The sequence below is a fragment of the Engystomops pustulosus genome, chromosome 4, assembly GCF_040894005.1.
Source record: "Engystomops pustulosus chromosome 4, aEngPut4.maternal, whole genome shotgun sequence".
In the NCBI taxonomy this organism is placed as follows: Eukaryota; Metazoa; Chordata; class Amphibia; order Anura; family Leptodactylidae; genus Engystomops; species Engystomops pustulosus.
Window position 1 is genome coordinate 207,986,708 of NC_092414.1, and position 17,958 is coordinate 208,004,665.

At 43.9% G+C, this 17,958-nt stretch overlaps 2 protein-coding genes across 10 annotated transcripts in view; both read right to left on the reverse strand.

The window, feature by feature from the left end:
- LOC140128224 (A.superbus venom factor 1-like) overlaps positions 1–3,264 on the reverse strand; it is a 224,420-nt gene extending 221,156 nt beyond the window's left edge. For both annotated transcript variants that reach the window (XM_072149766.1, XM_072149765.1), the window contains exon 1: positions 3,196–3,264. In XM_072149766.1, coding sequence (XP_072005867.1) covers positions 3,196–3,257 — 62 coding nt within the window. In that variant the 5' untranslated portion in view covers positions 3,258–3,264. The remainder of the gene's footprint in view (positions 1–3,195) is intronic.
- A 6,083-nt stretch (positions 3,265–9,347) lies between these two features.
- LOC140128225 (A.superbus venom factor 1-like) overlaps positions 9,348–17,958 on the reverse strand; it is a 119,915-nt gene continuing 111,304 nt past the window's right edge. For 5 of the 8 annotated variants that reach the window (XM_072149772.1, XM_072149776.1, XM_072149774.1 and 2 more), the window contains 10 exons: positions 17,362–17,452; positions 17,171–17,222; positions 16,452–16,539; positions 16,283–16,372; positions 14,583–14,688; positions 14,414–14,503; positions 11,617–11,703; positions 11,393–11,476; positions 11,043–11,178; positions 9,348–9,560 (listed from right to left, as the gene is read on the reverse strand). In XM_072149772.1, the coding sequence (XP_072005873.1) occupies positions 9,419–9,560; positions 11,043–11,178; positions 11,393–11,476; positions 11,617–11,703; positions 14,414–14,503; positions 14,583–14,688; positions 16,283–16,372; positions 16,452–16,539; positions 17,171–17,222; positions 17,362–17,452 (966 nt within the window). In that variant the 3' untranslated portion in view covers positions 9,348–9,418. Of the gene's footprint in view, positions 9,561–11,031; positions 11,179–11,392; positions 11,477–11,616; positions 11,704–14,413; positions 14,504–14,582; positions 14,689–16,282; positions 16,373–16,447; positions 16,540–17,170; positions 17,223–17,361; positions 17,453–17,958 lie in introns of those variants that run through there. The other 3 variants (XM_072149773.1, XR_011855128.1, XM_072149777.1) reach the window with 3 other exon arrangements.

The window sequence follows — 17,958 nt, forward strand, 5'->3', positions numbered from 1 at the left end:
AAAAGCTTACAGTCGATGAGAATCAGGGGATGACACAAAAGCTTACAGTCTATGAGGATGAGGGGGTGACACAAGAGCATACAGTCTATGAGGATGAGAGGGTGACACAAGAGCATACAGTCTATGAGGATGAGAGGGTGACACAAGAGCTTACAGTCTATGAGAATGAGGGAGTGACACAAAAGCTTACAGTCTATGAGGATGAGGGGGTGACACAAGAGCTTACAGTCTATGAGGATCAGGGGATGACACAAGAGCTTACAGTCTATGAGGATGAGGGGGTGACACAAGAGCTTACAGTCTATGAGGATGAGGGGGTGACACAAGAGCTTACAGTCTATGTGGATCAGGGGATGACACAAGAGCTTACAGTCTATGAGGATGAGGGGGTGACACAAGAGCTTACAGTCTATAAGAATGAGGGGTTGACACAAGAGCTTACAGTCTATGAGGATGAGGGATGACACAAGAGCTTACAGTCTATGAGGATGAGGGGGTGACACAAGAGCTTACAGTCTATGAGGATGAGGAGGTGACACAAGAGCTTACAGTCTATGAGGATGAGGGGGTGACACAAGAGCTTACAGTCTATGAGGATGAGGGGGTGACACAAGAGCTTACAGTCTATGAGGATGAGGGGGTGACACGAGAGTTTACAGTCTGTGAGGATGAGGGGGTGACTCAAGAGCTTAGAGTCTATGAGGATGAGGGGGTGACACGAGAGTTTACAGTCTGTGAGGATGAGGGGGTGACACAAGAGCTTACAGTCTATGAGGATGAGGGGGTGACACAAGAGCTTACAGTCTATGAGGATGAGGGGGTGACACAAGAGCTTAGAGTCTATGAGGATGAGGGGGTGACACAAGAGCTTACAGTCTATGAGGATGAGGGGGTGACACGAGAGTTTACCGTCTATGAGGATGAGGGGGTGACACAAGAGCTTAGAGTCTATAAGGATGAGGAGGTGACACAAGAGCTTACAGTCTATGAGGATGAGGGGGTGACACAAGAGCTTACAGTCTATGAGGATGAGGGGGTGACACAAGAGCTTACAGTCTATGAGGATGAGCGGGTGACACAAGAGGTTACAGTCTATGAGGATGAGGGGGTGACACAAGAGCTTATAGTCTATGAGGATAAGGGGTGACACAAGAGGTTACAGTCTATGAGGATGAGGGGTGACATAAGAGCTTACAGTCTATGAGGATGAGGGGAGGACACAAGAGCTTACAGTCTATGAGGATGAGGGAAGTGACACAAGAGCTTACAGTCTATAAGGATGAGGGGGTTACATAAAAGCTTACAGTCGATGAGAATCAGGGGATGACACAAAAGCTTACAGTCTATGAGGATGAGGGGGTGACACAAGAGCATACAGTCTATGAGGATGAGAGGGTGACACAAGAGCATACAGTCTATGAGGATGAGAGGGTGACACAAGAGCTTTCAGTCTATGAGAATGAGGGAGTGACACAAAAGCTTACAGTCTATGAGGATGAGGGGGTGACACAAGAGCTTACAGTCTATGAGGATCAGGGGATGACACAAGAGCTTACAGTCTATGAGGATGAGGGGGTGACACAAGAGCTTACAGTCTATGAGGATGAGGGGGTGACACAAGAGCTTACAGTCTATGTGGATCAGGGGATGACACAAGAGCTTACAGTCTATGAGGATGAGGGGGTGACACAAGAGCTTACAGTCTATAAGAATGAGGGGGTGACACAAGAGCTTACAGTCTATGAGGATGAGGGATGACACAAGAGCTTACAGTCTATGAGGATGAGGGGGTGACACAAGAGCTTACAGTCTATGAGGATGAGGAGGTGACACAAGAGCTTACAGTCTATGAGGATGAGGGGGTGACACAAGAGCTTACAGTCTATGAGGATGAGGGGGTGACACAAGAGCTTACAGTCTATGAGGATGAGGGGGTGACACGAGAGTTTACAGTCTGTGAGGATGAGGGGGTGACTCAAGAGCTTAGAGTCTATGAGGATGAGGGGGTGACACGAGAGTTTACAGTCTGTGAGGATGAGGGGGTGACACAAGAGCTTACAGTCTATGAGGATGAGGGGGTGACACAAGAGCTTACAGTCTATGAGGATGAGGGGGTGACACAAGAGCTTACAGTCTATGAGGATGAGGGGGTGACACAAGAGCTTAGAGTCTATGAGGATGAGGGGGTGACACAAGAGCTTACAGTCTATGAGGATGAGGGGGTGACACGAGAGTTTACCGTCTATGAGGATGAGGGGGTGACACAAGAGCTTAGAGTCTATAAGGATGAGGAGTTGACACAAGAGCTTACAGTCTATGAGGATGAGGGGGACACAAGAGCTTACAGTCTATGAGGATGAGGCGTAATACAAGAGCTTACAGTCTATGAGGATGAGGCGTGACACAAGAGCTTACAGTCTATGAGGATGAGGGGTGGCACAAGAGCTTACAGTCTATGAGGATGAGGGGGTGACACAAGAGCTTACAGTCTATGAGGAGGAGGGGGTGACACAAGAGCTTACAGTCTATGAGGATGAGGGGGTGACACAAGAGCTTACAGTCTATGAGGATGAGGGGGTGACACAAGAGCTTACAGTCTATGAGGAGGAGGGGGTGACACAAGAGATTACAGTCTATGAGGATGAGGGGGTGACACAAGAGCTTACAGTCTATGAGGATGAGGGGGTGACACAAGAGGTTACAGTCTATGAGGATGAGGGGGTGACACAAGAGCTTAGAGTCTATGAGGATGAGGAGGTGACACAAGAGCTTACAGTCTATGAGGATGAGGGGGACACAAGAGCTTACAGTCTATGAGGATGAGGAGGTGACACAATAGCTTACAGTCTATGAGGATGAGGGTTGGCACAAGAGCTTACAGTCTATGAGGATGAGGGGGTGACACAAGAGCTTACAGTCTATGAGGATGAGGGGGTGACACAAGAGCTTACAGTCTATGAGGATGAGGGGTGACACAAGAGCTTACAGTCTATGAGGATGAGGGGGTGACACAAGAGCTTACAGCCTATGAAGTTGAGCTATTAATATTAGCCCAGAAAACCCAAACATAGTCCAGTTGTGAAATAAAACCACCATACACAGTCAAGTAATTTTCTTTCAGTTCTTTTTTGCAGGAATGTTGCAGAAAAACTATTTTAATTTTAAATCAGGTGAATAGAAAATCTCAGTACTCACGGTTGTCCATAGCACCCAGCCAGCAGGGCGAGCAGGGTGACACACAGAAGTCTGCACCCCATGCTGTGTCCAGGATACAATGCAGGATTTTTAGGCAGAAGGACTTTATATCATCTATTGGGACAGACACAGCAAACAGTCCGTCATTTACTGGAGATAACAGGAGGGTCAGCAGAATACACACAGATTGTGTCATTCACATTGTAGTGATTTACAAAAGTTATGGTAGTTCAAAGGCCATGACCTCCAAGCTATCTGCTATAAACAGGAATGAAAAGCACGGCCAGCCTACCTTACAAGCAGGGCCGAGTCTGACATTTTTGAAAAGGTTGCCCCCTCCTGAAAATGCTACCCACGCACTAGTAGTCAGTCAGTGACACAGACATTAGTGACATCTAGTACCTTACAGGTGACGATCTGCTCCTTTAGGAAGAGAACTTCTTTATGATTTCTCCCGCCCATGGTTTATGCTGGATCCACAAATGTCTTCAGCTCCAGGCAGCACAATTCCACACGGCGCCCCTAAAAATACCAGTCACTTACAGTATGATGGAATGTGTTCCTAAATATATATATATATATATATATATATATATATATATATATATATATATATATATATATTTATATATACAGCATATATATTTATTTATAACAGCCCCTATATACATAATCCCAAACTAATTGATATACAGTACTCCAGGCCACCAGTTTAATTAAAACTGATACTGATGCCCCATAGGCAGTATATAGAGCCATGCTGCACACAGTATACACAGCTTCTGCCAGCAGCACACAGCCTCCCCAGTAGTATAAACAGTATAAACAGTCTCCCCCAGCAGATACTATAAACAGCCTCCCCCAGTAGTGGTATACACAACCTCCTCCAGTATACACAGCTTCCCCAGTAGTATACACAGCCTTCTCCAGTATACACAACCTCCTCCAGTATACACAGCTTCCCCAGTAGTATACACAGCCTTCTCCAGTATACACAACCTCCTCCAGTATACACAGCCTCCCCCAGTAAAATAAACAGCCTTCTCCAGTATACACAACCTCCTCCAGTATACACAGCCTCCCCCAGTAGTATAAACAGCCTTCTCCATTATACACAACCTCCTCCAGTATACACAGCCTCCCCCAGTAGTATACACAGCCTCCTCCAGTAGTATACACAGCCTTCTCCAGTAGTATACACAGCCTCCTCCAGTAGTATACACAGCCTCCCCCAGTAGTATACACAACCTCCTCCGGTATACACAGCCTCCCCCAGTAGTATACACAACCTCCTCCAGTATACACAGCCTCCCCCAGTAGTATACCCAGCCTCCTCCAGTAAACACAGCCTCCCCCAGTAGTATACACAACCTCCTCCAGTATACACAGCCTCGTCCAGTATACACAACCTCCTCCAGTATACACAGCCTCCCCCAGTAGTATACACAGCCTCCTCCAGTAGTATACACAGCCTTCTCCAGTAGTATACACAGCCTCCTCCAGTAGTATACACAGCCTCCCCCAGTAGTATACACAACCTCCTCCGGTATACATAGCCTCCCCCAGTAGTATACACAACCTCCTCCAGTATACACAGCCTCCCCCAGTAGTATACCCAGCCTCCTCCGGTATACACAGCCTCCCCCAGTAGTATACACAACCTCCTCCAGTATACACAGCCTCCCCCAGTAGTATACCCAGCCTCCTCTGGTATACACAGCCTCCCCCAGTAGTATACACAACCGCCTCCGGTATACACAGCCTCCCCCAGTAGTATACACAACCTCCTCCAGTATACACAGCCTCCCCCAGTAGTATACACAGCTTCCCCAGTAGTATACCCAGCCTCCTCCAGTATACACAGCCTCCCCCAGTAGTATACACAGCCTCCTCCAGTAGTATACACAGCCTACTCCAGTATACACAGCCTCCCCCAGTATACACAGCCTCCCCCAGTAGTATACCCAGCCTCCTCCAGTATACACAAACTCAACCAGTAGTATACACAGCATCCCCAGTAGTATACACAGCCTCCTCCAGTATACACAGCCTCCCCCAGTAGTATACCCAGCCTCCTCCAGTATACACAGACTCACCCAGTAGTATACACAGCCTCCTCTAGTAGTATACAAAGCCTCCTCCAGTATACACAGCCTCCCCCAGTAGTATACACAGCCTCCCCCAGTAGTATACACAGCCTCCTCCGGTATACACAGCCTCCCCCAGTAGTATACACAACCTCCTCCAGTATACACAGCCTCCCCCAGTAGTATACCCAGCCTCCTCCAGTATACACAGACTCAGCCAGTAGTATACACAGCCTCTCCAGTAGTATACACAGCCTCCTCCAGTACTTACAGTATACACAGCCTTCCCTAATAGTACACACAGTCTCACCCAGTATACACAGCCTCCCCCAATATACAAGGCCTTCCCTAAGATAATGGGGGTCATTTACTAAGGGCCTGATTCGCGTTTTCCCGACGTGTTACCCGAATATTTCCGATTTGCGCCGATTTTCCCTGAATTGCCCCGGGATTGTGGCGCACGCGATCGGATTGTGTCGCATCGGCGGCGGCATGCGCGCGACGGAAATCGGGGGGCGTGGCCGAACGAAAACCCGACGGATTCGGAAAAACCGCCGCATTTAAAAAGGGAAAATGTGTCGCGTTCCAATGCTTTTCAGCGCAATCCAGTGCAGAGAATGCGCCGCTGGATCGCGAATGGACCGGGTAAGTAAATCTGCCCCAATATATGCAGCCTCACCCAGTATACACAACCTTCCCTAATAGTATACACAGCCTCCCCCAGTATACACAGCCTCTCCGAGTATACACATCCTTCCGCAATAGAATACACAGCCTCTCCCATTAGTATACACAGCCTCCCCAGTAGTATATACAGCCATGACAGCCATAAAAGTAATAAACCTGGTACTTACCTTCAATGCTGGCGCTCCCCTACAGCTCCTCGTCTTCTTCTCCCGCTGGACAAGTATGTAGCGCATGAGCTTGCACAGGCGTATACAGTCATGGCCAAAAGTTTTGAGAATGACACTAATAATATATTGTCACATGATATGTTGCCCTCTGGTTTGTCAGATGTTTTATCACATACAGACATACAAGTGCAGTCATATTATGAGTAAATCCTTGTAAAATCCTTATGACATGTGTAAGGGGAAAGGGGCCCTCTTCAGAAGTTTGCTATGGGCCCCAACTACTCCTATATATATGCTCCTAATGCCAGGTCACAGGGCAGAGGCCTCAGTTGGGGCACCATTACAATTTTGGCTACAGTGGGGGCTTTGATGCAAAATGGGCTACTATGGAGATGTAGGTTGGTGGTGGTAGGAGTGTAGTGGATGGATGGCCAGACATAGGTGTGTCACCCAGCAGGTTTACCGGAAAGCCATTCGAGAAGCGATTAAAGAATTGATTCAAACCATCGACCCTGTGCACCCTATCCTCACTCAGGTAGAGTCCCTCCAAGTTCCCGTCATGTTTTTTATCCCTGCCCAGACCTCCCTCATGTTGTTGTTTGCAAGTTTTGCCTCTAGTTCTTCACAATAATCGCCCTTACTCTTCCATATTTTTTCTCTCAAATCAGTTTGAGGTTCACCCTGAGTTCTTGTATTGTTTCTTCAGTCCATCTGCGTCTAGTTTTAGATATCATTGGGAGTCTCTTAACTAATTGTTTTTAGGTTTTCCTACAACAATGTTATGGTCAGTGCTAGGGGGGGGGTATCTTAATCTTATATCCATCCTCAACATTTTCAAATACCAGATCTAGAATATTCTTAGTTGCCTCATGAACATATTGATAGAAGTCAGGCAAGAGTTGCTGGGAAACCGCTTTGTTAGAATCCCAAATCCCCCAGTGGGAGGATCAAGGAGTCTGTTAAGTAATTCATTGATGCTGCAAGAATTCCACAATCTGCGTGTTTTCTGAGGGGGGCATAAAGATAACACCTACAACAATCAAGGCAAATTCTCTTAGCAAATAGTAATAGTATGTTGAGAAAATTGTTGACGTACCGTGTTAGCCAGGAAAAATCAAAAATCTGATGTAAATACTTTTGTGTAAAAACTACAAAAGTGCTTAAGGAATGATGCCTTTATTGGCTAACCAGAAAAATTATATTTGGTGCAAGCTTTCAGGGCACACAGGCCCCTTCTTCAGGCATGGATACAAATGAAGCACTGAGAGAAAAACACAATATTTGAGGGATGTTACAACAAGATAATTAGTACATATGGTGAGACTCAATTAACATAAGCTGGGGCAATAAAACTAGAGGTTATGTTACACAGAGAAGGGTGATGGGCAGGGGGTGGGGGGCTAGGATGGCAGGGGTCTGGAGTTAGTCTCTTGTGGGGATTGAAGCGAGTCCATGTAATGGGCCATAAACCTAGGTGCAATATTGAGGCCTTGTGTCAGTGACTGGAAGGTCATCATCAGTTTGAACTCCCAGGTTTTCCTTTCTCTGCTGTCCTTAAAGTCACCTTTCAGTATTAGGACCTTTAAATCCTTCTCGCTGTGGCCTGGTCCAGAAAAGTGTTTTCCCACAGGTGTGTCCATCCCCTCACTTATGGTGTGTCTGTGAGAATTCATCCTGCTCTGAAGTTTTTGTTGGGTCTCCCCAATGTATATATTATTTGTGTGACACCTCATGCACAGTATCATGTACACAACATTGGAGGATCTACAGGAGAATGTGCCTGGGATTTTATACTCCTGTTGTGTGTTGGGGATGTGGACTGTGCTTGATGATAGAACATGGGCACACGTCTTGCATCTTTTGTTATGGCAGGGAAAAGTGCCCTTCTGTGTTGGTGGTGAGAGGGCACTTCTTACTAGGAGATTCCTTATGTTTGGTGGCAAATAGTAAGGACACATTCCAACAAGTAACAGTCCTATGTTGGGGCGGCAGTGATGTTTCTTCACTGTAAAGTGGTTGGGGTTGTACCATTTGTCAGAGATATACAACATCATCGCACCCCCCTTCCTTTTGCCGACGGCTGATTCCAGAGTCATCAATACTTTCATGTTTCTGTGAAGGCTAGGAGGTTGCAAATTTTTGTAGTCCCAGTCATATCTACAAAGAGTTGTAACTATCTCTCACATTCCCCATGACAAAGGATGATATAGATAGTCTATTGTGTCTACTTTTATCTCTGTTATTTCTTCCCAATCTTTTTCCCCCTTGCCTTCTTTCAAATGTCATGTGGAAAAAGTACTTTGGACCCCAAAAGTTTAAGTAGGTGGTCTCTTGAGTAGAGGATTTTATTTGGGTGCAGGGTGTCTCTGAATATGTTTGCCCATCTAGGTGGCGTACAGTGATTATAGTGCTGTGAATGTGAGCTGTGGGAAGAGTTGGACTGGAGATGTTTCCCAGTCAGTCACAGATCTCAGTTTTAAAATCCCCATCAGCTAGAATTGGAGTATAAGAACCACTAGGATTTCTGGCATTACCCAGTTTCTACTGGAGCAGAAGACTGATGAGCTCTGCGTCCTGAAGCTGGTAAGAGAGAGTCATTATCCACAGTGAAATGAGTCCTGTATCCACATGGGCTGAAAGACTCTGGCAGAAAGAAGCCCTTACTCCAAAAGAAACAGAAAAATTTCATGTTTGCAAATGCACAGGAACAAAAACCTTCATTTTTGGAGACATGTCTTGTGGTCAGAGGCACAGCAGCATAACGATTGCGATCATATATGGTGTAACTACGGAAGCAGATGTGAAGGAGGCCCACATCTACCTGAGGTGCGGGCCCCTTCCACATCTTCCTGAGGTGCGGGCCCCTTCCACATCTTAATGAGGTGGCAGCACCAGAACCGGAATCTCCTCCACAGATAAGGTAAGAGGCCGCTTCTTCCTGATGTAGGTATAGGCCTCTTCCACCACTTACGGAGGTGGAACTGCTGCCACCTCAATGCCCGAAACATAGAAGAATGAGATATGCAGCTGACATAGATACCTTTGCTTGCAACCCTCTGTGTGCAGACTTTCTGTGATTCTTTGTTTACATGCCTGAGCTTTGCTGAATAGGAGGAGCTGTAACAGGAGAGTATAGCTCATCCTGCTCCCTCCCCTCTTCCTGTCTCCGAATAAGGATGTAAAAGTGTGAACAAAAGGAATAGCGAACCAGTGCTTTATTGACAGTTCAAAATGGAGCTGAGAACAATTGTTAACAGTGGAGGAGACTTAGAGGTCACAATCCTATAAATGACATCTGATAAACTCCAGGTTCCTAGAAAGTTCTGATAAGTCATCACACTGTTTCCTGTTTTCTGGATCCTGACATTCTCTATCATTTGGCCACCGCTCCATCCATGTGTCTCTCCCAATAACATAAGAAAAGCTGAAAAGAGGAAACATAAGAGTATAATATTAGAAGAGTAGATATGCATGTAATAAAGCCCAGAGCTGCACTCACAGTTCTGCAGACATCAGGACTGTAATCTTCCATTATTTTACTGTTTGCACAGAGCTGGTGATTTGCATTGTGGGAAGAGTTTCTTTTACACCAGATATTATAGAAACCACAACTCCCAGCAGATTCCAAAAACATTGTAATGTATTGTTTAGCTTTTTTTTCACATTTTCAGGTACCGCATGCAACTCTGCAGGGTTTTTTTTTCTATGTGACATATACTGTTATACACCCCAGAAATATTGGAGGACCCTGATCATAGATTCAAAGGCAAGTAGTTGAAATGTATGAATTATGACATGGCTGGCTCTGAAGTATAGTTATTCCATAGCCCTAAGACAGGAGACGAGACACATTCATCATTAGTCAGGGGACAGAGGAAGATAGAGGGACAAAATAAAGAAAAAATGGACCTCTTACCAATTGGGTTGACAAAAGATCCATGAAGAAGAGCCAGTGAAGTCCTGGACAGCAATGTAAGTTTGATTGCCTCTCCTGATTCTGACCTTGAGTAGATGCTGGTGATCTTTTAAAGATCTCCCTAATCCCGCCCCTTTGTCATTTTAAAGGGGATTGGCTACATCTGTACCAAAGCGTGAGGCAGGGGACATACTTTCTATTCTGTTGGCTTCCTGACTCTTTGGCGTTTGACACCCCAGAAGTGTCGGAGGGCTCTGATCATAGATTCATGGGCAAGTAGTTGGAATCTATAAATTATGCCAGGGCCGGCTTTGAAGAATAGTTTTTCTGAAGTTCTAAGGAGCCATTTCCAAGACATGAGACAAGACACATTAATTAGCATTTGTCAATGTATCTTTAATGGAGACTGTGGATACAGGGATGACAGACAGGACAGTGAGCCTTAAAACTGAGCCCCCAAACTATCACCTGCCTACTTCCTCGGTCCACCCTAGCCGGTGGCCAGTAACTGGGTGCCATTCCCTCCCTAGGCCACAGTGCACACAGAATAAAAACAAGACAATCAAATGGAAAAACCCAATAAGGGGTAGTAAATGGTCCTGACAGAGTCACAAGTGAGAGAACATACAAGGGCGAAATCAGCAAGACAGAAGAATAGTCAAGTAAACTAACCGAGAGATCAAGAACTAAGAAATACAGAGATTAACTATAGCAATATAGTAATAATATAACAGTAAATGTGTGTCAGCACATAAATGTGTCCGCCAAATGGTGAAGCGAGAGCCAGATACTCATAGTGAGGAGGAACTCTCCTCCATGGGGTAGGGGGAGGCACTTCCAGTCAAATGGAGTTGCTGGTCAGAGAGGTGGCTGTGGTGAATCCAATAGACAGACTGCCACTAGAGCCTAGTTCACACTGCCAACAAGTGAATCAAAGGAACAGTCAGTGTTTCCCCAATCCACTAGCACACTCACTCACCCATCACTCACCCATCCGGCTGTTCCCACAGATCACTGTTGGGTCCCCAGATGAGGTAGTCACGTCCTTTTATCAGATTTAAGCCTCTACGACATTTGATGTGACTCAAGAATCTCCTTTGATTGTTTAAAGCATCTTCATCTCTACCTAATAATGGGACGAGAGATAGAAAATCATACAAAATGGCATCACCCAAGGGGCTGGGCCTCCACTAGGCTAAGGATAGAATATTGTACTCTAAAATATTGGATGCACATGTGTCACTTAACAAAAAGCTACAACATCTGGACGTGATCAGTCCAATTATAGAGAAGAGACAAATCTTTCCAACTAATATACGATAATTATTTCTTGTACTTACCTTTCTTGGTGACGTTGATTATCTTCATCACGTAGTTATCATAGTTATTATTCTCCTGTATTTCTTCCAGGTGAGCCTTGTAGACTAAAAACACAGAACATAGAAATATTGAGATGAGTTGTCGTGGATGGTCACCCAGGACCCCAATATTCTCCCAAACGAGGAACCAAGTGGAGACCTTTCTCATATAACTGCTGCTTATAATAAAAGTATGTGCCCCTCACCATAGTCCACGCCTGATGCACATGCTCTCTCATAACTCCGCAATGTGTCTATTGCCTCATCCAAATGTTTCAGCAAGAAACAATTATCTAAAAGACAAAATCCATACAAGATCAAGTCAGGATCATTGGTGCAGCTATAGGAGTTGTAGTAGTTGCAATTTTGACTGGACTGAAAAATTTCTATTACACTATGATTTCTTTTTGATGTCTAGAAGTCTAAGTGCTTATATACAGCCTCCAAGATCTGCAAGGAGGTCAGTAATAGGTAAGAATATGCAGCTTAATCTCCCTTTTTATCTCCAAACTCCTGGAACGCCTGGTTTATTCTCAACTTACCCGCTATCTCTCTGCTAACTTCGTTCATCACCCCCTACAATCTGGTATTCGTACTATGCTCTCCACTGAAACTGCTCTTTCTAAAGTCTCCAATAATCCCCTAACTGCTAAAAGTGACTATTCTCTCCTCATTCTTCTGGATCTCTCGGCAGGTTTGATACTGTTGACCACCAGCTCCTCCTCAGGAGGCTTCACCCCATTGGCATGAATGACTCTGTACTCTTAGTTTTTTACCTATTTTTCTGACCGCACTTTTAGTGTCTCCTTTTCTGGATCTCTCTTCTACTCTTCTTCTTACTGTTGGGGTTTCTTAGGGATCAGTCTTGGGTCATCTTCTCGTTTCCCTCTATCCTGGACCCATTGGATAAACCATCAGCACCATCTTTACACTGATGATCCACCATATTTCCATTGTCTACTAATCAACCTAACCCTGAAATCTCCATTTCTATTGGGGTATGACCATAGCTTCAAGGCAGCAGGCCCGCTTGGGGTTGTGTTGGACTCATACCTCTCGTTTTTCCCTTACATAACCTTGGAAACCTCTAAAACCCTAATTGTTGCACTGCTTCTCGTCTCCACTGCTGTTACTCTCTACTAATCGGTCTTACACTCACTAAACTCTCTCATCTCTAATCTATACTTCAAGCAGCAGTCAGGCTTGTGTTTCAGACAAACACTACATGAATCCCTCTAGTCTGTGCCAGTCTCTGCCCTGGTTTCCAGTCTCCTTCTGAATACAGTTAAAAACAATCAATCACTCTCATCTACAAAGCTCTACACAATGCTGCTACCTACCTACCTCTCTCCACTCATTTAAACCCATTCTCTTCATTCCTCCAGTGATCCAAGATTACTTTCTTCCTTAATTTGAACCTCCAATTCACGTCTCCAGGACTTCCCAAAAGCTGCATCTATTCTATGGAATGCACTACCTCAAACTATCAGGCTAATACCTAACTACCAAACTTTCACATATGCCCTAAAATCCATCTTTTCACACAGTTTCTGTAAATATCTATAGTCATTGGTGACTGGTTCATTCAGCATTATTTAATTATTGTATCCCATAAAGAATGGCTGGACATCGTATAAGTCACCTTCTGTGTCCCCCCTTCATCCTCATAGCCTGCAAGCGCTTGTGAGCAGAACCCTCACTCCTATTGTTTCATCTGATTATGTTAATACTCTGTAATGTCTCTCAGTTTCATTTGTACATGTGCCCCATGATCTGTAGAGCACTGCTGAATACGATGGCGCTGTATAAATAAAGTCTAATTATTATTATTTTTAGCTTCCAGGATTACAGTATTCTCCTATTGATCTTGTTGGATCTAGATGAGGGGTGAACAACCTCCAGCTCTTCCTGCTTCCAATAATTCTCTTTGTTGGTCCTGACGACCCTTGTATAAGGAAACTAACTTCTTCTTTTGACAATGTCAGGAATCAGATAGAGAACATGGCACACACCAAGATAAATTTTATGATTTTACGCTGCCTAACCGCACATGTGGTTCCCCCCGTCGTTCCAGCCAGATCGTACTTGACAAAGGTCGAGATGACCGAAACGTCGTAAATTACTTTGATCTGTGTAACTTGTAACTCCTTTGATCATATACCACGGTGAAGGCTATGCGAAAAATTCACTGCAAATAAAATCTGAAAATGTATCTTGGTGGGTGCCATGTTCTCTATATGGAGTAAATCGGATTGAGAATCCTACATTGAGCATTGACCACCTATCAACAGAGTGCGGTCACTATTGCTCTACGTGTCAATGTCAGGAACCAGAGCAGATGGAACCTGGAGAGGAAGTGGACCTTGCTCCACACCAAGGGCAGAAGAGGAGTGAAGAGAAGTATTTATTTTTATGTTTTTTGTGAGATCTGGCATCTGCACCTCATGCTATTTTTTGGGGTCTGGCGTCTTATTAATTTTGTCTGGTCTTGGGTCTAGTGTCTGGTCTGTAGTCTGTATTCTTTGTCTGGACTGAGGGCTGTATTATATACTGTCTGTTCTGGGGTCCATATTGAAATATATCATGTGGTCCGTGGTAGGCGAGTGCCGTGCAGCGCTGGGTTATTAGTATGGTTACATTGGGGTTCCGTTTACTGGTATTTGGTGCATTTGTGCTGGTGGATACAAGTATGACCCACTTGATATTGAACAGAAGTACAAAGCGGCCTTGGGACCAAAAACAAGTGTTTGAACCTCTGGTCTAGACTGAGTGACTGCACCTCCATCGTTTAGACTGTTATTACTTGTCTGACTAATATTTTAGTGGGGTGACAACACAAACAAACCTCACGTGTGTATTTTTTTTGCAGGTGTGAATTTTATATTTTAGGTTGAATACAATTCATATTTATTTTTATCTAATTTATTGCAAAAATAACTTTACTCCCTTATCCCTTTGTTTGTATGATGACTTAGTTGTAACACCCATTGTTATGATACCTACCCTCGGTGCACCGGCACACACTGTTTTGGCAGATTGTGCTCAATAACTCACTGTTCTTTTCCACATGGTAGAATTTAGTGCAGCGATTTTCTAGAAAGGTATGGAAAGCCCAATAAGAATACAATAATATGTGACAGATAATAGTAGAAAAACCCTCCATGTTACCCACCAGGGCTGTAATAATCATATAGAGTGACGGATGCCGGTTGGATGCGACCAACTTTGAAGATCTGGTGAACATTGAATTTGATGCATTCATTTTCTCTCTCTGACATCTGTAAGAAAGGAAAAGTAAAAAATCATTGAGGAACAAATACAATGTAGAGCTGCATTGCTGTCAGGGAGTGATTGTGAGAAAAGCTCATTGAGATGTGTCGTAGATAAATGTGGTCAAGAATGGTAAAGATGACTAATGTCCCCAAGTGTCATGTATTGTTTAAATTGTGCCATTGAAGAATGACTCCATTGGATATTTAAAGCTCTTGATAATGAAGTTAGCTCGGGAAGAAAGAAGTTATCTCCTCGAGGATGATACACAGGAGGTCATCATCTGATTATAAGAACGTTACGTAATTGTAGACTATGAAATAACTCACATTACGAATCAAAATTTATCCAGCTGCACCAGCAATGGAAAGTGGGTGCTCGACCAAGGTTTGATCAGTCCTTTGATATATAAACATAAAAAGTGGCAGCACTCCAAATAGTTATCAAGAAGTGAGGGTTACTTTGTTCCCACTGTACAACCATGGCTGAAATTAATTCTACCGTGTGCAACCATGTATGCTGGAAAGTATCCCTCGTTTTTTTCCAAGTATTTGGAATGTTTCCACTATTTTATGTTAACCAAAAATATTAAATTTTGGAAACAGACCCGTTTCTGGCAACAGACCATTTGTTTTCTGACCTGTACTATGTCATACATTAAGAAATGGATTACAACCAATGGTAAACCATCTTCTCAAATTCCCTGGCACACATAGGCTGGGTGTCCTCCACGGATCTCTGCATCACTATTACCATGTCATAAGTTTGCTCCTTGGTTCCTTTGTCCATGTGAGCAGTTACACCCAGCATCCTCCATGTTATATCTTCCTTCCTTTCTCTGTTTTCCCAGTTCCCCATATGTATGTCTTCTGAAACATCTGATTCTCTATGTATATTCCATACTTCTAGATTAGTTCCTTCTCCTGAATTTTAGTTTGGACAGATGCTGGATGTCATTAAGATTGGAAGAAGAACATCTGGTACCTGGTTGACTGGAAACACATCCATGATGAAAGATGGTTGGGAGCCACCAGGCACACACAAGTGCACCATCTATTGTCTGGAAGAAGGGTCTGGAGGTATTGTACTTCCGGGGGCACAGGTAACTTCTCTGGTCTGCTCTACCTAACCGCCTGTGCCCTGGCTATCTTGAGATGGTGTATATCATGTAACTTACTCCAAAGTAAATGCACTCATGGGTTTTTAAGGAACCTTTCCATATGGGAATGCGCAATATTTTCCCAAGTCATATCTATTTAATAGTATAGTGGTCCTGAGTGATGGCATAATTCAATGATCTCAGAACCCATTCACCTATAGTTTTTAATTGTATTATCTATATATATGAGGATCATTGGTTGGCCAGTCCAAGGACATTGAAAATAATGAATAAAACATCAAAGTATATTGTAATAATTAAACCTAGACCTTGTATCAAATATTTAGAGTGACTAAGTCCATACAAATCCATGGCGCTCCATAGCTAAATTTATACTCAATATCGAGGCCTCCACTACATTGAGAAGAATCTGATAGATATCACATCTATATTACCGATGTATATTGTTACCCCTAAACCTGAGAGTAGCTGATAGGTCCTACCTTATCCAGGTAGATGATGATGGATCCCTTATCAATGGATTTATTGTTAATCTCAAATTGGGAGATATATTTGTCCACTTCTTTTTGCAGCTGTGAGGAAGCAGAACATGAATGATATCTAATTCATATTGAAGACCATATAATGGTTCAATCAATAAATTTAACGCACCTTATTAAGACTGTCAACATCTGGGGCAAATCCAGTCATCATAGAGACCTCCAGGATAGACCGGGAGTAATATGGATTTTTAGGATCTCTACAGAAGGAGAATATGAGTGACTCATAGCTGAGGACCTCCGTGTAATAGAACATTTGCACTACACAATATGCTGCTATAGAGAAACATTACACTGTATGATATGAGCATCGTACTGGCCAACCACTGGCATGTGCCCGCTATGTCATGAGTTCATGAGTCATGTCATGGTCGGGACGGCACGGCCGACCTATGTAAACTTACAAAGGCTGGCAATGGTTTGTGGTGAACGGGAGTGTCGGAGAAGGTAAGTATAAGTAGTTTACCATCTATGGCACCCGGTCATGGCGTGGTGAGTGCACGGTGTCTCTCCACACCATAACCGAGCCGGACTGCTGGGCCGCAAAATATAAGACATATCTTAACTTTTTCCAACACATTATATGGAAATATAATTGTATCAATGCAAAATACAACTTGTCTTGTGATAAACAAATCCTCATGTGGCTGTGAAATTGGAAAAAGAAAAAAAAAGTTACGTTTCATCCATTCTTATGTGTGAATGACTCCATGTGGCCCCTGGATTTCAGCTTCATTTACTGTATTTCATTTTATTGTTATGTATTTCTATGTGATGGTACCTTATCTTTATTTCCCGTTTATTAATTAACTCTTCGAGGAAATTTCCTACCTTGTGCAAATAGTAACCGATGCCACTGCCAAAACACCTTCTGGAACCGTTACTGCAAATACAAAATATTAGAAGCTTCCACTACACAACACAAGCCGTTCTAAGAACCAATCTCCTCCTACGTGACAGGAAACTCTTCTTACTATCTTACTTTATCCACGTGTGTCATTATTTTTGAGCCAAAAACTTACCATTCGGTTCTTCTTTGACAGTGACTGAGAGATAAAAGTTATTACATTCCTTTGCTTTCTTTTCGCTAATGATGTGGAAAAGCTTTGTAACCTAAGGAGCCAGAGGGGAAAGGCAAAAACTTGAGAAATTGAAAATACTCTTCTGTGTTATTACACCACAGGGCCAACATCATAGGTGGTCTAGAGGGATCCATTCATGGGCCCACCAAGTTAGGGGGCCCTGGAGCCTTGGAGAATGTACTCCTTTCCTGGCAGAATATACTAATTTGTGCATGGGAACATTATGCTTTTTGCCCCTCTGCTCCACATCCATGACAAAGGCAGTTGCCTGCAACCTATGAGATGGTAGACTTGGCACAGGCGATGTGTGATGTCACATCAACTCACGCCGGGTCAAAGGATTCTAATGTCGACACTGAACCTGGTGCTGGTGGACGCTTCATAACACATCACCTGCACTGAAGCTACTGCAGCACTCTGGAGAAGGCACTAAAAAAAAGAGTTAGGTGAGTATTTATTTAGTTAATTTTAAACCTATGGGGACATGGTTACTGGAGGGAACTGTGACTATCAGAAGGGGGCTTTGACAAGTAGGGT